Raw genomic sequence first — 27,378 nt, 5'->3', positions numbered from 1 at the left:
GAAATTTAGGCTAAAGCTTGATAAGTACAGGTAGTACAGGCTTTGGGTTGGAGAGTCCTGGATCACCTGGTGCTGTACTGTCTATACTGTACATATGGCTATTTGTATTCTAGTTTCAATTACAATGAAATAAACTTTAAAATTCAGCTCCTCAGTTGCACTGGCCACATTCCAAAGTCTGAAAAGGCCACACGTGCTAATGGCTACTATTTTGGACAAATGTACACTCGCATCCTCGCAGAAATTCTATTGGGTTGGTCTAGAGAATTCCTCTCCACATGTATGCATGATAGGCCAGGTGCTAATATACTAATGAGTCTTGATATCTGAACAGCTGACAAAGTCAATATAAAGCTGTAAACTCCACTGTTGCCCAGATTGTAGCAGAAGCTGGACAGTTTGAGCTCAGAACTAGAGGAATCAGAACTGGAAAGTCTACATTCTGTGCCCTAAATTCTGGGAGAGGAGACACACAAGTAGCAGCTTTAAATGCTTTATTATGAGGGACTTGCAGTGGCAGAGAACTTGGTTTTTACAACATCCCTAAACACTGACTTACTGATAAGTCTTTAGAGGCGAGTTTGTTTTAGCATTTTACCTTCTGCAGTCCTGAGGGAAGGGATGTCACAGATAACTGCTTGGTGGTTCTCCTGGCTCGGAGGAGTGTATTTCCTTGGGTTATCTCCTCTGTCTCTGCTTCTACAACATCAAGTTGTATAGTTGCTTGGAGGGAAGGGGAAGAAAAAAACAGACAATCTTGAAGGATCACAGTAATAGACACATGCTCCCTATTAGAAAGTCTCCTGAAAAGCCAGCATCACACGCTGTCTCAGTGGCTTTTTTCTTTGGGGTTAAAAATTAAAAATGGATTTCTTTTGCTGAAGCTTACACTTTCTCCTGAACATTTGCCTTTTCTTGTGGTCATGACCTCAGTGGTCACCGACCCATCTTAACAAGGTGGTTACCTGTCTTTGAGACTTCAGTTTTGACCTCTCTTGCCTTTCCCTGTAACTCTTGTGGAATTCGGAAAAGTAACCCTCTAATGTGTAAGACAATCCCTTGAGTATTTGCTGTTGACAAAAGCCAAGTTTAAATCCACTCTGCAGCAAAGTGGCACAAAGCTCAGTCATTCACGTACCATCTTAATAGTTTTTCCCACATTCCAGGAGCCCCGTGAACCCTAGAGCCCTTAATATTTTTCTCTATCAATTCAATTCTTAACACAATAAACGTACTTATAAAGAAAACTTAAAACACTATCATAAATCAAAAACCAATATCAGAAATATAGGCACTGAGACTAGTATGGTAAAACCAAAACCATGTTATTGCCTGGAGAAGGCACTAAACTTGAGGTTACTCTCTTTTTTACTAAAACAGAAAAGGGCGGGAAATGAGGCTTTTTCCTTGCTGTGGTCAAAGGGATCGACAGGGTCATTTGGAAAAAGGGTTTTGCAGCTTGTTCTGTTTCAGCGTCTTCAAGCTGTGCGCAGCACCTAAAATCAACTCACCTGCTTTAGGTCCATTGATAACCATATCTAGCAGCCGGGGTTCCTCATCTCAGTGACTGGTGGCTCCACCTTCAAAGCAGATGCTCAACCCAGGGACCCTTCCTTCTCCCCTGCCACTGTCCAGCTCACCCCCAAATCTTGCAACTTCTACCTATGAATATTTCTCCCTTGATCTCACCATCCCCACTGCCACGACTCGTCTAAGCTATTATCATCCCTTGCCTGAACGAAGGTAAGAGCCTGTTTATTGTTCCTTCTGTATCTCTTCTTGCTCTCCTTCGATCCAGTCTCTACCCTGCAGCCTCAGCTACCTTTAAAAAAATGCCAATCAGATTATATAAATCACCAGCTCGAAAGTATTTGATGGTTTCTTATCACCCTTAGGAAAAGTTAAAATTTCTTAACATGGCTTACAGACACCCTTACCACCTTATTCACCAGCCTCTCCCTGGCTGGATTACTTTAATTTCTTAATTATGCCCAGCGCTCTCTTGATGTTGGAACCTGAAAGTGTTCTCCCCTCTTCCTGGGAAACTGTTTTCACCACCCTTTCCTTATCTAACTCTACTTGTCCCTCAGATCTCATCTGAGCTGTTCCTTCCTCAGAGAGGCCTTTCCTGAGCCCCCTCCCCTAAATTAGCATCCGTGATGTGTACCCACAGTGCCTTCTGCTGCTACTTTGCATCAGAGGTAATTATCTGCATAATGCTGGAATGTCCCTCTGTGCTGTAACTCCAGGAGGGTAGGGACCATGTGTGTTCTATCTGCTACTCTATCCCTAATAGTGTGGCTGGCATATAATAATTACTTACTACGTTTTTGTTAAAAGAGTGTAATGAGGGTCAACAGGGAGGAGCAACTGTCTTTTGGTCACAGCTGAGGGTCAGAATGTTTGAGTGGAAGCCTGAAGGATGGGCAAGTTTCTCGGGAAGATCTTAGTGCAGAGATTTGTTATTCCAACTAAGATGAAAATAAGCCAATGCATGGGATGAGGGGAAGATTTTGGTCCTCTGTTTTCTGCTGGACTCTCCAACTCCAGCCCCATCAGTATATAAGCCTGTCCTCTTTGCTATTTTTAACAGAAATAGGCAGGTCAATCCATACCAGGTAATTGCTAGATGCTTGGATCCTTGTAATGGTGACTGCTTTTTCCGGAAGAGAGAGTTTGTTTGAAAGGGCAATCAGTCAGCTGGAAGCCATCATTTTTGTTTTTTGGGTTTTTTTTTTTCTGGAAAAAGTATCCACTAGGCTTGCAGCCTTATAACCATGTGAAATTTGAAGGTATGTTTGAATTTCCTACATATACATAAGGACTTTATATGTTTCTGGATGCTGTGCTATAAAGGGTATTAGAAACCTACAAAGGATATTCATGGCAGTGAAGCTCTTCTGTATGATATTATAATGAGAGACACATTACATGGTGGGTTTTTCAAACCCATAGAAGTGTGCAGGGCAAAGAGTGAACCCTAATGTAAACTATGGACTATACTTAATAATAATATATTAATATTGGCTCATCAATTGTAACAAATGTACCATGCTAAGGCAAGATGTTAATAACAGAGGAAACCATGGGGGTAGGGTAAGGAGAGAGAGGTATATGGGAACTAACTTTCTGTATTTTCTGCCCAATTTTCCAGTAAACCTAAAACTGCTCTAAAAAATAAGGTCTATTAATTTTAAAAAGCTACAGAGGAGAATGCAAATAGTAGTAGTATCACTAGTCATCACTCATTAGGGCCCCCCCAAGACAGCATCACCGCGTTGCAAAAATGACAAAGTTAACCGTTCAAACGCTGATTCTTCACAAGGTACATGGGAAGCAGATACAACAAAATAAAACTTCCTTTCTGACTTACCAATCATAGATTTAAAAAATAGAATTCTCACCACACCCTCTTCTGTTAGAAGTACCCATTTGAAAGTCTGCCTCACTCCTTTTGCCAGAAACAAAACAAAACAAAATCCCACTTTGGTTTGATTTTCTAATATATGTGTATGTGTATATGCATATACACATACATATGCCTATGTATGCATCTGTATTTAAATGAAAAGTAGCTTTAGACTGATGAGAACCACTGATTAATTGGACTGGGAGGGACCTCAAAGGTGATGTAATTCAGAGCTTTTCAAAATGCATGTACATACCAGTCACCTGGGGGTCTTTCTAAAATGCAGATTCTGACTCAGTAGACCTGGGTGGGGCCTGAGCTTCTGCATTTCAGACCAGCTCCCAGGAGATGCCATACTTGGGGTAGCAAGAAAAGCCATCCTAATTTCATTTTTCCTCTTGGCCTTGACGCTTAACCATATGTTGCCTTTGATTACCATTCTGTGAGAGCTTTCTCATTCTTGGTTTGGTAAACAACTTGGGCGATGGAAGCTCCTTGACAATTCTAGGAAGAAGGCTCTGCGTATTTGAAAGGAGGGTTTCCTTAGGGTTAGTGGAGCCCTCTCTGCTGACACTTGCTGGCCTTGCTTCTGTACTTGTGTGACAGCATCCTCACCAAAAAAGTCTTCACTTTCTTGACCAAATCTCTTTTCTGATTTTGCTGGCTTTCATGAAATTCCATGTCACTCTCATTGGCTGATTCCTCTTTGGGGACCAACACATTTTGTTTTACTAAGTTGGGAGATACAGCTCTATGCCATCTGAACAAAAGAAAAATAATTTGCATCAAGGAAATTGAAAAGTTTTTTAAAAAAGGTATCATTTAAATCATTAAAATCCACTGCAAATGTGAAAAAATTATACAGTTGCAAAAAATAAATTTGAAGACCCAAATCACAGAAGAATAAAGCCAAAGCAACCACTTGGCGTTTTGTTGCCAAACTCTAGAAGTGCATTCTGGACACTATCTCATTTAATCCTCATAGCAGGTAGGTTATATTATTATCTTCATTTTACTAATGAGTAAACTGAGACATAGAGAGATTAACTTAATTGACCAAGCATAGAATGCAGATTTTAACCTTGGTTTGTGATTGTTAAATTATATTACCTCATATTAGCAAATTGGAGATCTTATTTCAGTAATGGTTTGAGATAGTTTTTGCTGGATTTAGTGGTTCCCAGGCTACAGTGATGAGAGATGAAAGAGTCTGCTAGGGTAGTCAATAAAGAATATAGTCTCTAAGAATATAGTCTCCAAATGCAGGTCCTATAAACATTGCATTTACATAGAATACTGATTTAGAGAGAATAATTCTAAATGCATTATTTCCAAAATTCCAAATAGTCATATAGCATCTTCACCATTTTTGCATATTTTAGTAAATAGTTAACACTTCTTAATAGACTTCTATGTGTTAAACACTCATCTAAGTTCTTTCATATGTATTACACAATTTAATCCTCCTACTGTCCTCTCCATTTCACAAATGAGGAAATTAAAAGTTGGAAAGTTTAAATAAGATTAAATAACTTATGCCCAGACAATCTGACCCCAAAGTCTGTGTTGTTATCCTCTGTGCTAGGTAAATATCACCCATTCCATGATACCCTGATTTACCTAATATTCTTCCTCAATTAACTGTTTTTTGTTAGTTTCCTCCAAAGCAACAATATCCATAAAATCCCAGGCATTTTAAAAAATTAACCTTTTTATTTCAAGATAATTGTAGTTTCACATGCATTTGTAATAAATAATACAGGGAGATTCTCTGTGTACTCTTTATCCAGTTTCCCCCAATGGCAAACTCCTGCAAAACTAAAATACATTGGCACAAGCAGGATATTGACACTGATACTGTCAAGATACCGAACATTTCCATCACCACCAGAATCCTTTGTTTTATAGCCACACCCACTTCCCACTGACCCCTACCTTTTCCTTAAACCCTGGCAATCACTAAGCTGTCCTCCATGTGTATAATCTATGTCCTTTCAAGAAGGTACGATAAATGGAATCATACAGCATATGGTTGACCCTGGAACAACATGGGTCTGAACTGTGCAGTTCTCCTTACATGCAAATTTTTTTCAATAGTAAGTACTACATGATCCAAGGTCAGTTGAGTCTGTGAATGTGGAACCTTAGACACCAAGGAACTGCAGATATGGAGGGCTGACTCTAGGTTATACATGGATTTTTGACTGTGCAGATGGCTGGCATCCCTAACCCCTGCTTTGTTCAAGAGTCAACTGTAAAATCTTTTGGGGTTTACTTTTTTCATTCAGCATAATTCTCCAGAGATTCATCCAGGTTGTTGTGTTTATCAATATTCTATTCCTCTTTATTGATGAGTAACATTCCATGATGTGGACGTACCAGACTTTGTCTAACCATTCACTCATTGGAAGACATTTGGGTAGTTTCCAATTTGGGGCCGTTATGAATAAAGCTACTATAAACATGTGTGTACAAGTTTTTGTGTGAGCATAAATCTTCATTTCTCTGGGTGAAATCCCAGGTTTTATATTATATTATGTTACATTATATTTGTAATACATATTTCTAATGAGGATATAAATTCATAACTATTAAAAACATTTTTCATATACTACTTAAACTATGTCAAGTCCCACCAGTAGCAAAATACCAACCTCCAGAAAAACACTATTCTCAATTGAACCTAAATCATTCAGCTTCTCTGTCATTATGCAGGAGAAGTAGTTCAGCCCACTAAATAGTTCAGCCCAAGCACTGGAGCTAAATGGTTTTGTTCAAACCAGCACCATACTTCCTAACTGTGTGATCTTGGCCATGTTATTTAACATCTATAAGCTTCAGTTTTCTCATTTGAAAATAGGTATGTTGTTCTCAAGAATGTACAAATAAAAGAAAATAATTTATGTGCTTGGAACCTGATAATACATTCAATAAATGATAGCTTTTATTACCATGTGGAACAGATCTGTGTGGAAAAAATTTAAAAGGCAAGAAGGGAGTGCAAGCTAAGAGGTCAAAACAAGGGAGCCCTCATAGGCTAGCAGCCTCCTTTGTGGGACCAAGGACGTAGAGTTATGTCAGTTGTACACACACACACACACACACACACACACACACACTCACGAGGTGGTATTATTCACATTCATTATAGTTGAGCATAGTTACTATAATACAATAACTTTCCAGCAGAGGGCAGTCAAGTGTCCTGAGGAAGGGGTGCCATATTCTAATTTGCCCAAAGGTCATTTACGGGCCAAGACTGATTTCCTATGGACCCTTCTGAGAATCTTTTAATAAAGCCATCTGTTTCTACTACCATAAACACACATACACATGGAAATACAATTCAGGAGGTTCAGGAACCCCCAAGGCTGTCCATGCACCCCCTCAAATAAAAAGCCCCGACCTAGGCAGTTTCTGAATCTCTAGAATGCCTCTCCCATTCCCATCCCTCCACCCTTATTCCCAGTCTATTTATAACATAATTAACAAATGTAATTTTGCTCCAGAGCCTAGGATAGAACTGCTGCCATTGCTGTTATGAAAAGAATCCTTTCTTTCCTAAGCTTTTAAGTATCTTGGTTGGTTGTGAATTTATTTGGTTGTGCTGCCTCTCCTTTTAACCCCTGTTTCTTACTGAAAGTGGAAATCTCTGCATAATTTCATTTTGCCTGTGGAAGTTCAGAAGTCTGATCTTTGAGGCTTCAGGTCTCATGAAAACACCTCATTTCTATCTATCTAAGCTACTGCTCATGAACCTGGTAAGAAAGAAGACACCCTGCCCTCAAAATTGGAAAATAATTCATCTCACTGACTTTCCAAATTAAAATGTATTATTTTTGGAGTATTTCATGCTTGTCTTCATGGTTTTGCCATTGGCAAGAAAAATTAGGTATAAGACAGTTTTTAGGTTACATTAAAAAGCATGCACTTGGGTGAAATACAATTAGTATGTATTTCAGCAGCCAAAATTGCTGGAAAAGGGAACAGAAAGAGCATTGCTTATGGACTCATCTTGAAAAATGCACTATTGAATTTTCAAAATAATAGTATTTGCTGTCTAAAATTGTGAGACTGACATATTAACTTACTGTCTGCTTATTTTAGTATAATATGCAATATTAAAACTCAAATTCAGGTAGAAAGGAAAGGTTTTCCCCATTACAATGAAGACTTTTCTAATCACAAAATGAAGCTTCCGTTGTGGCACTAGGTTCTCTGATCCAGTGTATAAATGCTGTCTCCTCTTCCTCTAATCCATACAGAGCCTTCATTTCTGAATGCAACGCTTAAAAAGAGATGCTGCCTTTTCTAATCATCACGGTGAATACTGGTCAATGCAAAATCCAAAGAATCTCACTCAAGAGAGAAGAAAATGAGTCCCAGTTTCCTACCTTTCAATCCCCTTCCTTTTGAATGAGCCATTTCTCTTTCTGGGTTGCTGAAATCTTCGGTACCGGCCAACTCTTCCGTAAGCAACCTTAAAGGGCTCTGGTGTATACAGGTGGGGATGGTCCATTGCTATCAACTTCACCTGTGGTAGCTGTTTTGGATTTCTTTAGCTCTTGAGCTCACAAACTTCAAAACAAAATCATGCAGTGAGTGACTGAGGCGCTTTTAACTTCTGGGCTGTTTGGAGTAAAGTACGTAGGAAATTTTTGGAATTGCTTCCTGATTCCCTTTAAGGTGTTAGAGACATCATTTGTTGGACAGGCCCTGTTTACCACTTCACAGAGGTCGCCAGTGATGCATTTGACAGAGCGGTGGGAAATTCCCTTTTCTGTTGTGAACTTCTGGGCAAGGCAGAGGCAGAACAGGTGACCTGATTGTCTAACCACTGCCATTTGGGTTGGTAATAAAATAATCACACACCAATTGATTATCACAGTCAGGTGTGCATGTTTGAATTCCTAAGAGGGTAGAACCGGAACCAATAGGAATTCCAATGATCCCAGCTTTTGTTAGATTTTTCAAGTAGAGCTGATGAATACTCTCTCTGTCAGGTTTTTATTTGGCCTTCTCACAGTTCACTTCCAAGGGCGATCTTATTATATCTCGTATTTTGTAGTGATCTCTCAACACACGTGGCTGAGAAAGTTGAGTCTACCGCTCCCTTTAACATTTGCTAATTTCCCGGAGAAGAGCAAATTCTGGCTGGGTTTGAACTTCCCACCACAAGGTGGCAGCAGACACTAGGATTTATTCCCATCCTTCTCTGGTGCTTTGAGTTTTTCAGTCTGAACTTAACTAGAAGCTAAGAAGGAAAACTCTAGAAAAGTGTTGGGAGATGCAAGGATTACTCAGTTTGCTGTGTTTGCGCTCATCAGTCATCTGGAGCTGGCTTCTCAGACTTTCGTGTGCACGGAAATTACCTGGGGATCTTATTAAAATGCAGATTTTAATGCAGTAGTTCTGCCTGATAAGATCATTGGGCCGGAGAGCTCAACAAGATAAAAGAGTTACTTGCGAGGATCTGTCTGCTCCAGGCAGATGAATCAGCACGTACCAAAGCCCTGAGGTGGTAGGAGTCTGATGTCTTTGAAAATTTACAAGATAGTCAGGGTGGCTGCAGCAAAGAGATGTATGTATCTGGGGAGCTGGAGAGATAGGCAGGGCCAAACCTGCTGGATCCTACAGAACAATTGAAAGATTTTGGTCTGGCTCTTCAGAATAATGGAAAGTAATTAGAGTTTTTGTTTTGTTTTGTTTTGGCGTGCAGCGCGGCATGCGGGATCTTAATTCCTCGACCAGGGATCAAACCCATGCCCCCTGCAGGAGCTAGTCAATCCATATTTATTCTGGGCAGTGAGGATCCAGCGTTGAGCAAGACAACTGGAATCCCTGTGGAAGCTCCTAGACTTTACCACTGAACTGCCAGGGAAATCCCTAGTAGGGTTTTTCAATCATTAAAATTTTAAAAATAGAAAATTAAAAAAAAATTTTAATTGTGGTAAAATAGACATCATATAAAATTTACCATTTTGAAGTGTACAGCTCAGTGGCAGGAAGTATGTTCACGCTGTTGGGCAACCATCAGCACCACCGTCTCCAGAACGTTTTTTATCTTGCAAAACTGAAACTCTATGCCCACTAAACAATAACTCCTAATAACATTTCTGTCTCCATGAATATTTTTAATTGGAAAAAAATTACATTTTGGAAGAACTCACCACATAAGGTGACAGAATTCCAAAAATCAAATTACATGAAAATATACATCACAATTTCTTCATACAATAGGTGAGAAAAATCTGCTGTATAGAAGACAGACAACGAAACAGGAAGGGCTAAGGAGAAGGATATGAGGGTAAACAGCTTTTTTATTTTTTAAATTTCTAAAAATAAATAAATTCATTTATTTGTTTGTTTTTGGGTCTTCGTTGCTGTGCACGGGCTTTCTCTAGTTGCGGTGAGAGCTCTGGGGTCAACGTGCTTGTGGGCAGCATACAATTAACTTCTTCCACCTGGGGGGTGGGTTTCAGTATCTGCAGAACAGCTCAAAGGACATGGCTTAGAATATCATCTATAGACCTTGGGGAAGAACTAAAGGTCCTTGACTTTGTTTAATGGCCAAAGTATTATTATTTTGTCTTGCTTGACTGTGTTCCTTTCTTTCCCCATTTTCTCACTTCTCTGATTAAATTTATCCTTTAAAGTTTTTCTACAGACCAAAAGCAGGTGGGGTTCTATTCTGGGAAAGCCTCATGGGGTCCTGCTTGGTTACAGGAGCTAGTCAGTACATATTTGTTCTGGGCAGTGAGGATCCAGCGCTGGACAAAGCAACTAGAATCCCTGTCCAGGACTGACACTCTAGTGGAGGACACAGATACCAAACTTATTAATAAATTGATACAACGTTTCAGACACTGATAAGGAATGCTATGAAAAAACTAGGAGAACACTGTAGAAAGTGACAGAAAGTGAATGCTTCTGCCAGAGTGATCAATAAGGGCTTCACTTCCAAGAAGTGACATTTGAGGTAAGACATGCCACATCGAAAAAGGACACAAACTATGGTCAGATCTGTGCTCCAAAGAAAAGTATTCCACAGATGGAAAATTACCAGAGCAAAAGTTCTGAGGTAGGTGGGAACTAGGTCATGTTTGAGGACAGGAAGGGGACCAAGGTAGTGAGGGTGAACACAGGTGACAAAGGAAGGCAACGTTAATGTTTGTGTGTTAAAAAAGATTGCTGTGTGCCGCTTGGAAAATGCATTGGAGAGGAAGAAGTATGGTGGCTGAAGAGGTAATCGGTCAAGGATGGAGATGCTGGTGGTCAGGCGTGGAGTGAGACAGACGTTTAGCGAATCTGGAAATATTTAGGAGGGAGCATGCTGAAATGAACCGGGTGTGGGGTGTGGTGAGAAGACAGAGGGAGATACTAGACTGGGAAGTTAGCTTGTTCCAGTAGCTCGAGTCTGAGATTGGAGTGGTTTAACTAAATAGTGGGTAATGGCGCTAGAGAGAAGTGCACTGATTCAAGAGTCCCCCATATGGCTACTTTTCTTTTCCACCGTCCTTCACGGGATATGGCTTGGAGTAAAACCCATACAGTCATTCCCTAGACATTTGTAAATGTCCCTCTAAAAAGCCAGAGCAGGGCAAAGCTTGGTCAAAACACAATCTCCCTTGTTCTTAACATCATCCTTCCATTGAACATACCTGAGATCACATAATCCTATTTAGGTAACCATAACAACATGTGACTCCTATTCAGATAGCAATTGATTGAACCACTGAGTCTGGGATTGCAAACATGAATGCTCATGGGCCGAGACAGGTAAATGTGAGAAGCTGCGGGGTGTAACAAGGAGGCGCAGCAACTGTGGTAAACTGTAGGGTGCTGGACCAATCAAATGCTCTTGGAGTTCAAATTGTGAAGGCTCTTCATGCATTTAAAAATGTGGCCCGCGGGCTTCCCTGGTGGTACAGTGGTTAAGAATCCACCTGCCAATGCAAGGGACACGGGTTCGAGCCCTGGTCCAGGAAGATCCCACATGCCATGGAGAAACTAAGCCCATGCGCCACAACTACTGAGCCTGCAAGCCTAGAGCCCGTGCTCTGAGACACGAGAAGCCACTGCAATGAGAAGCCCGTGCACGGCAACAAAGAGTAGCCCACACTCAACATAACTAGAGAAAGCCCGTGTGAAGTAACGAAGACCCAGCGCAGCCAAAAATAAATAAATAAAGAGATAACTTTAAAAAAAAAAAAAAAAATGTGGCCCGCAAGTCCTATTTAGCCTGTGGGTCACCTATTTGCTGGCCCCAGAGATCTTTTAATGTAAACTCTCCATTCAGTCTTATGCCAAATCTTGGAGTGATAAACACATAGAACAAGGCAGGACAACGTGTCTTAGTGGAGTCATTTAAAAACTGAATCCTTTTGAAAATGAATGAAGAGTCCTCACTAATTCTGGCCACCCCAGATTTACCAGGGTTTGGGAGGCCTTTGCATATAGGGGAAAATCGGGGACTTTTTCTCTTTGCTCAAGAAAATCTTCTTACTGGAGCTTTTGCCCATTTGAGAGAAGAGGGTGTCACTTTACAGATCACTTAGCAAGAACTGTGCCACGAGGAGGTGTATACTGGGCGCCCAGAGACAGAATGTTTCACCAGAGGACTCCTTACCAAGAGGTGCCACTCCCTAGTGGTCAGTGAAGGCTCGGGCTGAAGCAAGTGGCTTTTCAAGAAATGATGCCTTGTTTTCATTTGCTTTTTGTGTTGGTTGCTGCCCCAGGTTGGTATCTATAACTTTAGACTCATATCCTATAACTTTTCTTTTTATAATTAAAAAAAAGACATCTATTTATTTATTTATTTTTGGCTGCGTTGGGTCTTTGTTGCTGCACGCGGGCTTTCTCTAGTTGCAGCGAGTGAGGGCTACTCTTCGTTGCGGTGCGCGGGCTTCTCATCGAGGTGGCTTCTCTTGTTGCAGAGCACGGGCTCTAGGCGCGCAGGCTTCAGTAGTTGCGGCGTTGTTTGATTTTTTTAAAAATGAGTATGTATTACATTAAACTAAAAAAATAAAACCCAAGAATTTAAAAATTAATTATCCAAATTTTGAATGCATAATACCAAGACATTTGTATAAGTGATTTTTTTCCCCTCACTGTTGCATGGGTTGATTTCATTAAAAAAAACTCAATTGATGAATTTAGCTATTTGCTTTAGAATCAGTTGCCTCTGGAACAGGATAAAAGCCAAACTGTTATTATTGCCAACAAAAAGTCATGTAAGATATGTTAAAATTCTAAGAATAAATGATGGGTGTCTTAAAACTGAAAAAGTTCTCTAAGATAATTTCCAGCTTCTTAGTTAGCCATGATTAGACTTGATACTTCCAATAAAGATGAATAATAATATTTGGAAAAACAACAATGAACTTCTATAGCTGTGCTCCTCAATATGGTAACCACCATCCACTCATGGTCATTAACCACTTGAATATGGCTAGTCTGAACTGAGATGCAGTTTAAGTGTAAAATACATACTGGATTTTGAAGACTTAAAGTGAATAAAAGAATATAAAATATATTATTAATATTTAAAAATACTGATTATATATTTTAGTGATGATATTTTGAATCCATTGAGTTAAATAGAATATAGTATCAAAATTAATTTCACCTTAATAAAAAAACTTTTAACAAAGTAGTTACTAGAAAATTTTAAATTACATATTAGACAGGGCTGTTCTGTAGTCCTCGAAATTCTGTAAACGGAATTTTTCTTAAGGTATGGAATACTCTACTTGAATCCACTACTCCTGTCTTATATATGCATCTCTCTTTTTGAAATTGAAATTACAGATGAATTGATCACATCAACTCAGCAGGTGGGACATTTAGTAAAGTCAGGATCTAATGAAGTCTAAGAAAGACTTTATTAATTTGTTCTGTTTTGCTATTTTTGTGTGTTTGGGTGAAGATTTTTATCTTAAACCTGGGGTCACAAACTATAGACTCTCAGATGCATTTGGTGTCCAGCATGTTTTGAATATTAGAAGAGTTTACATAAAAATCTCCATTTTAGGATCCTCACAAAAAATAAGAAGATCTGGCAACTCAGCATACATTCCCATGAGTTGAGTAGTGGCTGCCCTGAAACAAGCTTTCAGTTTCACCACAGTCCCCACTACTCCCTTATGTCCTACGCCCAGGTGTTGGACATTATATTACAATTTTCACTAAAAGAATTCAACCAGTTGTTTTTCACATCTTCTCTTGTCCTTGGGTACAAATATGTAGGCTCTTCAATCTCCATCATTCTATGAAGTCACATGCCAGGATTTTAAAATAGCTTTCAGTAATTTTTCACTATTTCTCCCTATGATCCAGCTATGGGCCTACCACTATTTTTATACTTTTTATTTCGAGTTACTGATGTAATTTCACAAAATGGAGCATTCATTTTGTAATTATTCTGACTGGAAATGCCAACTCTACTTATTTAAATAACAATTTGATGGATGTGTTGATATGCTCCTAAAATAATTGTCCTCTTTCCTAGAAATTATTATATATTCAAGGTATTGAGCTGTTTTTCAGAATACACCTTTAGTGGGAAACTTAGTATTCCTAAGTTTCTCAGCACATAAAAATATACTGAAGAACCTAAAATCAATTCATTCTTTAATGTGATGGCAAAGAGGCATCGTCAAACGCAGAAATGCACTGTTGACATGGCCCAACCTGTAGAATTGAATAGAAAATCTGAACCAATGAAATGACATGTAATTGTAAATTTTCTAATGCATACAGTGTCACAAAATAATAAGGTCTTGATAAGTAGGTCAGTAGTATCTAACTGAGCTACTTCAGTTAGCAAAAAGGAATCATTTTATTCATTTATTCATTCAACAAATATTTATTAAGGGCCTACTATGGCCAGACACTGTTCTTGGCCCCATCATATCAGAGTCCTAAAGGAAGTGAGTAAACGGGAAATGTGGCTATCCAGGGAAGATGCTTTTGGACAGGGAGTATGGTCAAGGCAAAGGCCCTGAGGCAGGACCTGCTTGATATGTCTAAGGAACAGAAAGGCTTGTGTGGCTTGAGCAGAAGGGAGTGAAGGCAAGCGTAGAGGAATATGAGGCCAGATAATAAATGGAGACACCTATCATGTGGGGCTTGGAGGCCAGCATATGAACTTGGCTTTCACTCTGTGCGAGATGAAAAGCTATTATAGGATTTTGAGAAAAAACATGGTGTTACCTGATTTCAGCTTTAGCACATTGTCACCTCTGCTCCGAGTTGCTCAATCATGTAAAATGTGCGTATCAGTATTTTCTAACATAATCTAAATAGCCCCCGTATTAGTTTTCTTTTGCTGCTGTAACAGATTACCACAAACTTGGTGGTGACTAAGACAGCATAGATTTATGACCTCACAGTTCTGCAGTTAGCACTCTGACACAGGTCTCACTGGGCTAACATCAAAGTATTGACATTCATCATACCTCCTTCTGATTCTCTTTTTCTGCCTCCTTCTTCCACTTTTAAGGACCCTTGGGACTATATTGGTCTCATCCAGATAACCCAGGATCATCTCCCCATCTCAAGATCCCTAACTTAATCACTCTGGCAAGGTCCCTTTTGCCATGTAAGGTAACATATTCAGAGGTTCTGGGGAATAGGAAGTGGGCATCTTTGGGTGAGGCCATTATTCTATCACAACCCTCAAGCACCATACTTTGCTAAATAACCACAATCCCCCCACCCCAGCACACACATATATCCCTCATGGAGTGCAAATTTCAGCTATGGAGAAAAAAATTCTGAATAAGACTTCGAAATGCTGTTCCAGAGGAAAAGTGATGAGCAGAAGTTTAAAGTTTTCCATTTACAAATTTCATGCTTCTGAAATTTTCAGATCATTTCTTAATTGTGACCTAAAGGACACATTTGGAAGCAGAAGAGAATTTGTTGATATACGAAAGAGCATGGTGGAGTATCTATGACTGGAGAAAACCTTGCCAACATATTCAGAAACAGATTCATGAAATAACTGAGTCAAGAAAGTCTCCTTGGATGGAGACAAAAGAAAAAAAAAAGAAAAAGAGAGAGAGAAGCATTAATTCTCCAGCACTTCAGAGTTAGAGGGCGCCATCAGACAAGGCGCAGGGGCTGGCAGACAGAACTGGGCTTGAGTGCCCTGAAATGCTAAGAGCTGAAGGGAAAAAGGAACATGGGCAAGGCACTGAAACGGCTTCCTTCCTCTTCCTGGAGACATCACACCTGCTATTAGGCTGGGAGTGCCTGGTGTGGGAGAGAAGAAGCAGGTAAAAAGCCCTATTCATCATTGTATGAGAGCATTCATATACATATTCTCTTACTGTGAATGACCACTGCAATGTCTTTTAAGTTTTGTTGTTCATTTCAAAAAAATAACAATACAACAATACCTGGTCCACTCCCTAGCACTTGATAATTGCTTGACCAACTAAATTGGAACAGAATTTTAATTTGAGAGTGGAGAGGCAACAGGACCTGAATTCAGGGCACTGTCTTATTCCTTCCTCTTTCCAAAGAAGTTGAGAGTCTAGCCTTAGTCTACCTTAGCTAAAATCTTCACCGTAAAGAAGAGGCCCAGCTGAAATTCAAGGGCAGCAGAGAACAAATAAAAGAGAGGGAAAGCAGGAAAGATAGAAAAACAGAGTTGAAGTGGGCCAGCCCAGTAGGGAGTATAATGGCTTTTGTCTCTGAATGTATTGTGACTTCGAGCACTGAGTAATTTCCTGGCACTGCAGGGCTAGATAGGAGTTGTATGGAATAGTGTCATTTAGGAAACTATTTTTACTCACATTTCATGCATCCTGTCTAATAAAACTTATAATGAGTTGATGTAAAAAGAAATCCTACGTTTCCCATGACAGTAAATGGCAAATCTTTGTTAAAATAATGGCCAATAATCTAAATCACTTATCTCTTAAATACAGTGATCTGCTCCCTGGCTTAGTTCAGCCAAAGAGGCTTCTAATCAAACAGCAGTTGACTTCCAGCTTCAGAGGAGGTGAGTTGCTTGCCCAAGTGGTCACGTGACCAGTAAGAGCCAGACCTGGGATGTAAGTCAAGGTCTGCTTGGTTCAAAAGTCCATTTCTGATGTGGTCCCTCTCTTTTCTCCCCAGAACTAGTAGTAGTTTGGTGAGGGCCTTCTCAAAATTTGAAATTCTGAGGACTTTTACCTTTCCCAATTTTTACCCCAAAGGACTTCACTCTGAATCATGAACTCATCTCTATCATTTAAGAATACGTGATTTGGATCCATCAAGTTTGGGGTTCAAATCCTGACTCTACCACTTATTAGCTGTGTAATTTTAGGCCAGTTGGACTTTCTGTGCCTTAGTTTTCTTATGTGTGACATGGAAGTGATAATAATACTACCCCTTGCTCCAGAGCTATTGTGAGGAGTAAATGAAAAAAATTCATGTGAAAGAATATCCTATAAATGGTCATTAATATTAGTTATTATTCATTCAACAAATGCATATCAGGTACTCTTATTTAGTGTCCAAAATAGATACATTCCTTGCAGTTAAAGTTTGTGGTTTCCCGGGGAGTCACACAAGTGAAAGGAAATTATAACACAATGTGTCCAATGTCATGATGGCGTGACATGGAAACACTGAGGAGTATCTAATCTAACCTGGGCAGGTCAGGGCAGGCTTTCTGAAGGAAGTGGTATCTAAGAGGGAACAAAAGAATGGGTAGAATTTGGGGAAGCAAAAAGTATTTTAGAAACAATTTATATAATTATCCAGAGATGATCAAGAGAAATGGAAAGCAGGTCAGGATAATTGGAACAGAGATCGTGAAGAGAGTTTCTCAAAGGTGATACAAGACTAGTGTATGCACAGCATCCTCCTGGTCCCCTCCTGTTCTTTTCTTACTGTGGATGGCCACTGCAATAATCTTTATGCTTTGCTGTACATTTTTAAAAATGGTTATATCACATGCTCTTAGTTTGGTTCTTCTGCAAGCAGAACCCAAGAGAAGGGTTCCAGTGCAAGTAGATTTATTTGGGAGGTGATCCCAGAAAGCTCCAGTAGGGGGATAACGAAATGAGAAGTGGAAGGCAGCTAATAAAAAGGCGCGTCATCAAGCATGTAAGCCGTGAGGGCAACCAGAGCTCAGTCCCACTGGGACTCAAGCACCCAATGCAGAAGCACATCTCGAGTTACCAAGGGTGAAGAGGTTGAGCTGTTTAACCACCAGGTCCCTGTCGGCCACCAGTGGAGGGCTGCATCCAGGGCCATGAACTCTCTGGCACTCTGGCTCTCCCTGAGCACAGGCCATGCTGCCACCCTGGCAGAGCTGGAAATGCTCTCAGTAAGTAGCCTTCTGCACGTAGAGGTGGGTATGGATGGAATGGGGGCAGGACACTTAGCATCTGTACACATTTATAAACAAGTTTGGAAACCAAAAAAAAAAAAAAAAGAAAAGGAAAGGAAAGAAAAAGACCAACCCTGCCTAGGAGATAGTTCTCCAGGGTCCCTTGCATTCCTATACATCTTGTAAGCGAAGGTAATGGCTGCTTTGGGACCCCATTATGTATCAGTTGCTGGAAAAATCCAAGATGCACTTATTTTACAGGTGTCTACTGAGGACATCCTTAGACACAGGGCAAGGCAGTGGGGCTCTCACGGAACATTGTCCTTGCCCTCATGGTGTTTACTGCTTCATAGGGAAATATACTAGTCAAGTAAATACTCACAGAAGTATAACATTGTAAGTGTAATAGGAGGCATGGAAAAGAGGCCAACCGGTCTGTGAGAGCACTTAAATGGGACATGTGACTTAGTCAGGCTTCCCTGAGGAAGAACTACATGAGAAGCAATCTTCAGAATGAATAGGAATTAAACAGAGAGAGAGAGAGAACTCCAAGTAGCGAGAACAGCAAGTGCAAAGGCCCTGTAGCAAGAAAGAATATAGTGGAGAGAAGGGACTGAGAAGAGGCCCAAATGACAGGAGCTGAAGGGGGAGTAGAAAGAGAGACTAGGAGGGAGGGAGACTCAAGAGGGAGGAGATATGGGAACATACGTATATGTATAACTGATCCACTTTGTTATAAAGCAGAAACTAACACACAGTTGTAAAGCAATTATACTCCAATAAAGATGTAAAAAAATAAATAAATAATAAATTAAAAAAAATAAAAGTCCATTCGTGACCAAAAAAAAAAAAAAGAGAGACTAGGCTGTAAAGGAGGTGGCGGTAGCGCTGGGTAGATCCTACAGCGTCTGTGAGCCATGTTAGAAAGTCTTGTTTAGCAGCCAGTATAATAAAGCTAATTTACCCCTCTGGAGCAAAGTTCAGGCAGGCTTACTGCTCATTTTACAAGGTTTGGGTTTCCTAAGCTCAAGCTTCCTCAAATATGATGCAAAGTCACTGCACGCATACCATTCACATGGACCCCTCTGCATCACCCCCCATAGGACTCAGGAGCAAGGGGACCCATATGAACATGAAGCGCATGTTGTTTGCTGTGCTGGGGGGGGGGTCATAGAGTCCTAAAGAGAAATGTGTGATTTCCACCAAAGAGCCTTACTTATTATGTAGGGGCATCTGCATTGGCTCCTGGCTTTAAGAGGCTCTGAAACCGAGAGGGTGAACGGATAGCTAAATGACCAGCTGTAGTGAATCAGGAGAGGCAGCATGAGACAGTGGGTAAGAGTATGGACTGTGGAGCCAAACTGCCTGCGTTCAGATACTGGTTTTGTATGTATCACTCTGGGCAAAATGAATTAACTTGTCTGTTCTGATTTTTGTCACCTATAAAATATGGATTTGTCATTTATGAAATATGGATGAAAACAACAGGTGCCTCATAGGCACTATTAAATACATAAAGTGCTTGGCTAGTGCTTGGTAGTCAGTCAGGTCTCTATCAGTGTTAGTCATGCTACTATAATGATGATGTGGGCCAGACAGACGTTGACACAAAGAGCAGTCATAACTCAGGAGAAATCCAAACTGAGAAAGCTTGGGATAACCTTTGTCAAGGAGCTAACATTCCTTCTAGAGGACTCAAGGGAAAGGGCATTACATCAGAGGAAACAGCATTAGCGAAAGCCTAGAAGTATAAAAATATGGCATTTCTTAAAGACCAAGTATTCGTACGGCTCGAAGAGTGTGAGGAGGAAATGGCCAGAGGTGAGTCATGAAAACGTAGGTGGAATCACATCCTGAAGGGTCTGTGCATCTCAAGCCTTACTGCTCAGCAAGCAGTTTCCCTAATATACACTGTCTCCTTGGCTTGCATTGTCTTGATCTCCTTTGCCTCCCATAGTTTAAGATTCAACCAGGCTTCCCCTTCTCCAGTTCGCCATCCTTGAAAGCCACAGCCAGTGTTAGCTTCTTCTCCTCTGTGCATCAGTTAGCATTTTTCCAGTTGAAAATAACAGGAACCCAACCCAAAATGACTTAAGAGGAAAAAGAACTTCCTTAAAATATGAACTCTTTAAGAAAGTAGATCTAATATTACTTTAGGTGCAGCTTGATCCATGATTCAAACAATGTGAAGAGGACTCGGTTTCTCTCTGGTTTTCTCTATATGGTTACATTCTCAGGAAGCCTCCCTCCAACATGGCTGCAAGATGGCTACCAACAAATCCCAGGGCTATATCTTCCAGGGTCATTTCCCAGCATTCCATTAAAAAGTCCTGAGATTCAATCTGATTGGACTGGTTTGGGTCACGTGTTCACTCTGAACCAACCACTAAGGCCAGTGGAATGAGATACGATGATTGACTTAAAGTTGGGTTACTGCCTTTCACCTTGGTTGGGAACACAGCCCCACTAAGACCAGTAGAGAAAGAGGTGGAATTGCAATGCAAATCTGTACTAAAAATGGGACCCTTGAAGCAAGGATGAGAAAAGATTAGGTGGTAGACAACAAATGTCCACCACAGGTTTTATCACTCCTCTTATGACACGGCATTATCGTTCACTGTGCAGGTATTTATCTCCTCAACTAGATGGTGGGTTTCTTGAGGACAAGTGCCTGGTCTTAATTGATCTTTGGTGCCCAGTGCCTATCATAGTACCTGACACATAGTAGGTGCTCAGTCAAATTTCAGTGAGTGAATGAAAGCTTTGCTAAGTGGATTAGACTTTCTCCTGTAGAAACTGAAAAAGATCACCAAAAGTTGTAAGTAAATTCAGAATGAATATACACAGTTTTGAGCTTAATAAAGATAGCTTTATGCCTAACAGACTGGCAAAGTTAATAAAGTTTGATAATACCTAGTATTATAAAGATGTGAGGAAATACACACTGTCAGACAGTGTTAGGGGAGATGCTGGTGACCCCCGAGGTTACTGCGCAATTAGTTAAGTGGTCACACCAGTCTCAATTTGTATACGGGGACACAGTGCATCCTCATCTTAATTTTTAAAATTCACTGTTTAGAATATAGTTGTTTACATGCTATTAAAATATCCTAAAAGGAAAATAGATAAAATCCTGTGGGGTAATGCAAAGGTTAGTGGACAGATTGCTGGCCCCAATGCTATCATTAAATAGCTGTAGCACCTTGTGCAAGGTTTGGATCTACAGTTGTCACATCTGCAAAGTGGGATAATGGTACTGTATTCCTTCATAATTTCATCGGGTTGTTAGGAGGATCAAGTGATATAAAATACTCTGTAAAGCACAGTAAGATGCTTTCAAAAAACCGCAAGCAGTTACTGTGGCCGAGGGGAGTGAGCAAGGGGAGTGGTCACATAGGAAGGACTGTAAATCTTATGGGGAATGGCTAGGATTTTAGAGGTATTCTCAGTAAGGTGGGGCATCATTTAACTACAGCTGCAACAATGCTGTGTAACAAAGCACCTCAAAACTCAGTGGCACACAACAGTAAGCATTTGTTTCTGGCTCATGTATCTGTGGGTTGGCCTGTGGTTAGCTGATCTAGCCTGGTTTGTCTCCAGGCTATATGTTGGGTTCAGGCTCTGTTTTTCCTGCCTCTCACCATACTTTAACACTGAGGACATGCCCAAGCCCAAATGTACATTTCAAGACCTATGTCTGCTCACATCCCATGGGTTAAAGCAAGTCGTATGTCCATGCCATGGTGTGGAGATACAGACACTGCTTCTAATAGAAGGAACTGTAAAATCACATGGCAAAGGACTTGAAGATAGGGAAGGGTAAAGAAGTAGGGACATTAAGTCCACATCCCACATCTAAGAAAACTTTGGGGAATTGTGCAGAAAAGATATATGACTTGCTTACATTTGAAAAAGACTACTCTAGCTGCTGTAAGGAGAACAGACTAGAGGGAGGCAAAGGATATCCACTAGGTGGCTAATTGAATATCCTTGCCAAACCTTGGTATTGTCAGATTTTACATTTGCTTCCAACCTCAGTTAGGTGCAAAATGCTATCTAATGCTTGTTCTTAATTTGATTTTTGTTATAAGTCTAAACCTCAAAAGACACAAAGATTGTTCAGTAGTTTGCTTATTGTTTTGTTTTTGGTGAAAAAGTGAATCACAGCTGTTCTAAGCATAGGTTTTGTGGTTCAAGAAACCTAGGTTTGAATCAAAGCCCCTCCAGTTAGTAGCAATGTGACCTTGGGAAAATTACTTTTCTGCACTTTGGTTTTCTTTTCTGTATAAAGAGATTAATAATAATAATACCACCTCACTCAGGGATTGGTAAGAAGATCCCATGAGATAATGTATGTAAAATGCCATTTAGTGCTTGGCCATAAGGAGCAATTAACACCATACATGTTACTATAATAAATATATTTATACTTCAATATTCAGCGCTAGTGTAGTTAAATTACAGAGAACAAAGAAAGATTGTCACATTACCACAATTATGTCATACACCAGCTCTAGATAGCTTTAGAAACATTTCAATCATGAAACAGTTTCATAGCATGGAAATAAATCTACAGATAAAGGCACAACTAAATGAGTGAATATGTTTTTACAACATCACTCTATAAAAGGGGATATACTGTTTTATGTGAGGTTTAGCATATCATTATCCTTTGTTGAACTTCCTTCCTTGCAGGATATATGCTTGTTTGGTTTGCAAAAGACTTGGGAGGGGTGACTGGGCAGGCAGTCAAACCAAAAAAAAAAAGAAAAAAAGAAAGAAAGAAATTCAAAGCCAAACTAGTCTCCTGAAGAAACAATAACAAAGCTTGAAGTGACCTGATTATATAGATACATCAATGAAATGAGACAAGGTACGCTCCGGTTATGTAATCTTCAAATTGCTACCTGTCATTGGGTAATCTTAATGGGGTTGCACAGGCAGTATGGCAAAAGGAATTCAAGTTACCCTTTGGGTGTGCACCTTCTGCTCCTTGGACAGGAGTAATCAACCAGAGGAAGACTTACACCATCTTCCTGTCTTCTTCCATTGTAAAGTGTAACGAATAGCATTTGCATTTTTAAAAATTTAGCAAGTATTTGTTGAAAAGCCTGATACTGTGGAAGGAGCTAGGGAGTAAGAAGGACACAGCTGCTGCCCCCGTGGGCTCCTGAAGCAGAGGGAACCACACCATTAGGGCCGTCCTGAGTTGAGGGCTGTGTTTCTTGGGCAAGAGTCCTTGAGAACAAGACTGCGCTCAATTGCAGATTGAAAATCCTATGTATCTTCAAATCAGGCTAAAGTATTAAATTAACTTATCAGGAAGCATCAGAGTTTGAGAGAAAGAAAACAGGTTGTAGAGTCAGGAAGACTTTTTAAATCTGGCTTTAAATCTTAGCTCTGTCACTTCCTAGCTGTGTTACTTTGGTCATCTAATTTCTGGGCCTCGGTTTCCTCACTGGTAGAATGAGGTCGCTGACAGCATTTGCTCCATGGGATAATTGTGAGAATCTAAGAGATGAAGTGTCCAGCCTGCGATAAGTGTTTGGTAGAGGAGTGCTGTCAAATAGGAATATATTACTGACTTCTCATGGTAGTGGGAGGAAAACACTCAGGGGTAACTACCAGAGGTGGTGTGGGTCAGTGCAAGAGCCCTGGCATAGACTGGCAGGGGTCAGGTCCAAGTACTGCCTCCTCCAGCAGTGTGACTTTCCTGGCTGTATTATATAGTCCAAACTTCAGTTGCCTCTTCTGTGAAATGGGAGTAATAATGTTATCTTCCTTGTGAGTTTGTTTTGATGTTTAAATGATGTCAAAAGCTGAGAGCAATGCCTGGCACATAGAAAGTGCTCCATAAATGTTAGCCCTTGTTAGCATGATGCTGGCAGGATGGCGTGATGATCCTCTGTACTCAGGGTCGGTGATTCTCTTACTGAGAAGGCAGACACACTGGAAGTGGAACAGCGTGGTTAAGGGCATGGACTTCGGTGCAAAAAGCCTGGATTCACATCTTGCCTCTGTTCTTTGCTTGGTGACCTCTCTAAGCCTCAGTTACGTCATTTGTAAACTGGGCATACTAATAGTACCGATAACACTGGGTCTTGTCTTCTTTTCAGGGTTAAATGAGTCAAATTAAACATTTGCAGTTGGTACATAGTAAGTGCTTAGTACACGTAAGCTATTATAATTGCCTTAGAATCCATCATCATTATGGACAAGGGGTTCATGGTTTGACAGAGAACATGCAAAGACAAGTGGCCAAACTTTCAGTGGGTTTTGCTACTCAATAAAATCTTTATTTTCTATAACTTTACCAGTGAGAAAAGCTTTAGAAACAAGAATTTCCCAACCCACCCATATCAGACCAGACATGGAAAGGACATTAGCAACAGAACATACAAGCCTTTCATGTGAGGGTGAAGAAATCCAAATTAGAGACCTGAAGGGTCATGGCCAAAGTCTTGAAGCCATTTCATAGTGGACGTGGACTTGAACCCAGTTCTCTTGTTGTTCAACCTCAGGGGATCCCTGAAGACAGCAGTTCAAAAACCAGTGTGAGGGATTTCCCGGGTGGTGCAGTGGTTAAGAATCCTCCTGCCAATGCAGGGAACACGGGTTCAAGCCCTGGTCAGGGAAGATCCCACAGGCCGTGAAGCAACTAAGCCCGTGAGCCATAACTATTGAGCCTGTGTGTCACAACTACTGAAGCCCGCGTGCCTAGAGCCCGTGCTCCGCAACAAGAGAAGCCACCACAATAAGGCTGTGCACCGCAACGAAGAGTAGTCCCCCCTGGCTGCAGACAGAGAAAGCCTGCACGCAGCAACGAAGACCCAATGCATCCAAAAATAAATAAATAAATTTATTAAAAACCCCCTGAAAACCAGTGTGAAACAATCATGGAAAACATAGAGTAAGAGATTTGGGGTGACTGAATGGGGAGGAAAAAGACTCTTGTGATCCCTTTCTATCCAGTTTTGAGGTGCTAGGCAGTTTAGGCTGATGATTAAAAGTAGGAGCATAGGGCTTCCCTGGTGGCGCAGTGGTTGAGAGTCTGCCTGCCGATGCAGCGGACGCGGGTTCGTGTCCCGGTCCGGGAAGAGCCCACATGCCACGGAGCGGCTGGGCCCGTGAGCCATGGACGCTGAGCCTGCGTGTCTGGAGCCTGTGCTCCGCAACGGGAGAGGCCACAACAGTGAGAGGCCCACGTACTGCAAAAAAAAAGAGTAGGAGCTTAAGTGTGACGTCAGATGGAGTCCAGAGCTATTGTATTTCTATCTGCGAAAACTTGGCTGAGTTGCTTAACTTCCACAAGCCTCAATTTCTACATCTGTAAAATGTACCCAATAATAGTACCCATAGCAAGGATAGAATGAGCTATTTGTAAAGTGCTTAGGATAAACTGTGACAAATTAGAGTAGGCGAAGGGATGTGATCAGCTTTGTCATTTGGAAGAATAACATGGAAAAGTGGGCTGGATGAAGGGGAAACAATTCACATGCGTGAATTCTCTGTTCATGGAGGTTTTTAAGAAATCAGATCCCCTTGCTTCCATTTTTTATTTATTTTATTTTTAATATTTATTTATTTGGCTGTGCTGGGTCTTAGCTGCGGCATGGGGGATCTTTAGTTGCAGCATGCAGACATGCGGGATCTAGTTCCCTGACCAGGGATTGAAACCGGGCTCCCTGCATTGGGAGCACAGAGTCTTAACCACTGGACCACCAGGGAAGTCCCTGCTTCCACTTTTTAAATACAAGGTTTTTATTTCTTTTTTTGAAGCGCTGATTCATAGTGGGAATTATAGATCTAAAATATTCTGTCTACATCTTTAGGAAGCCAGTCATTCATTCCATTATTCTGCATTTAAAAAATTTTTTCATTATTCACCACTGGAGTACCCAAGCTGGACTTTGAGATGGTGGCTCTCTACTCCCTGATAATTTATGCCAAAGACGATCAAGGGGCAACAGCCTCACAGACCATTTTAATCCAGACTGCAGTTGTGAATGAGACACCCATCTTCATCGGATCCCTTGCTCAAAGAGACCAAGGTACAGAGCTGTTCTCTTGAGGAAGGAAGGACACTGTGGACATATGTATGTTGGCATCATGCCCTGTGTCCTCTAATAGTGTCACGGTTATAAGAGTGATAAGGTGAATAATGATAACAAAAATAATGATACATGACTGCCACTTACAGGGCACTATGTAGCAGGCACTATGCTAAGAGCAACAGATGGATTAGTTTATTTAATGCTGAGAGCACTGGAGGTACGTTCTATTTGCATTCCATTGCATAGATGAGTCACCAGGCTTAGAAAGGTGAAGTAACTTGCTCACTGTTAAGAATTATTCATTTGTCTGTTTATTATGTATTAAAATTATTCCTTTATTTGTGTGATGATTTAATGAACAGCATGTCTATGTCACTGAGTTAGATGCTTCATGAAGGCAGGGATCAAGTCCTTTTTGTGCTCTGTCTCTCTCTCTCCCTCTCTCTCTTTTTCTGTCTCCCAATCCCTTTCTATTTGATTTTCACCACATATGAATCTCTTTTTCTCACTCTCTTCTCATTTATTCTCAACTCTGCCTTTTGCTAGGTAGTCAAATATTTAACAGCTATGTGTGGACGATCCATGTTCTTTATTAAAAGCGTAAGCATTTGAGGCTTAGATGTGGGGATGGTCACTGACTAGGGACAGTTACTCATCCTGCCTGAGCCTCAAGTGTCCCCAGTAGTTAAACTGAGATATTAGTCCCTTCTTGATGAAAGTCACCTGACAGAGTGTGTTCACAGGCCAACCCTAGTGCCAGGCACACAGGAGGTGCTGAATACATGTTCGTTTCCTTCTATTCCCTGTTCCAAGCAGAGGATAAACTCCTCAAGGGCAGATCCAATGTGAACTCATACTCTTCTGACTTCTAAATCAGTGAGCCTGGTGCCAGGTTGCTGGTGGACACGCCATGCACCTTTGCTTATGGGATGCCCCAGCCAGTGCGCTGACTAGAGTCCAAGCAGGCTGTGGATGCCTTTGCTGCACAAATCCTGTCCCCTTGGCAAAATGGTGCAGCAGCTTCTCTGGGGGTGGGTCCTCTCCTCCAGCACTAAGGGGTCTCCCTCTGCCCCAGTGTTCCTGACCCCTGAAGAGTGGTTTGACTAGTAAATATGTAAGTTTATGGTCCCCAATGTTTTAAAAATGGATAGAAAGAAGGCAGACTTAAGGAAAGACATTAATAGTCAGACAATAATAGTACCCAATAATGTATTAGCTGTGTAACCTTGAGTTACTTACTCTTTCTGATCCTCAGTAATAATGGAAATAATAGTCACCAATGGTTTTGAGTGCTTAGCAGTTATAAGCACTCATGAAACGTTCAATATTGTTTTTACTTAAATTTATATACCTCTTTGCTCTATACCTGATACACGACAGGCACTTGATAAACGATGTCTATTATTATGATGATGATTAATGGGAATCACCCTATAAAAACATCTGCACAGAGCAAGCACAATGCATTGTTTGATCTAAGATCCAGGATTGAACGAGGAGCTTCTGGGCTTATGATGGTGACGCTCATTCAAGGACGTCTATTTTACATTTTCTGGCGGCTACTGAGATTGATATCCTAGAAG

General features: G+C 40.7%; 1 protein-coding gene across 1 annotated transcript in view; it reads right to left on the bottom strand.

The window, feature by feature from the left end:
- The window catches only part of C10H3orf49 (chromosome 10 C3orf49 homolog), a 28,006-nt gene extending 3,416 nt beyond the window's left edge, over positions 1-24,590 (bottom strand). The window contains 4 exon segments of the mRNA XM_089919890.1: positions 590-723; positions 3,846-3,990; positions 3,992-4,169; positions 7,804-24,590. Coding sequence (XP_089776016.1) covers positions 590-723; positions 3,846-3,990; positions 3,992-4,169; positions 7,804-7,928 — 582 coding nt within the window. The 5' untranslated portion in view covers positions 7,929-24,590.
- Positions 24,591-27,378: the final 2,788 nt, after the last annotated feature.

This window comes from Delphinapterus leucas, chromosome 10, assembly GCF_059928025.1.
Source record: "Delphinapterus leucas isolate spDelLeu-1000000601 "Yukka" chromosome 10, BTC_Dleu_Yukka2, whole genome shotgun sequence".
In the NCBI taxonomy this organism is placed as follows: Eukaryota; Metazoa; Chordata; class Mammalia; order Artiodactyla; family Monodontidae; genus Delphinapterus; species Delphinapterus leucas.
The sequence above is the reverse complement of the archived record's forward strand: the minus strand, read 5'-3'. Positions and strand labels throughout refer to the sequence as shown.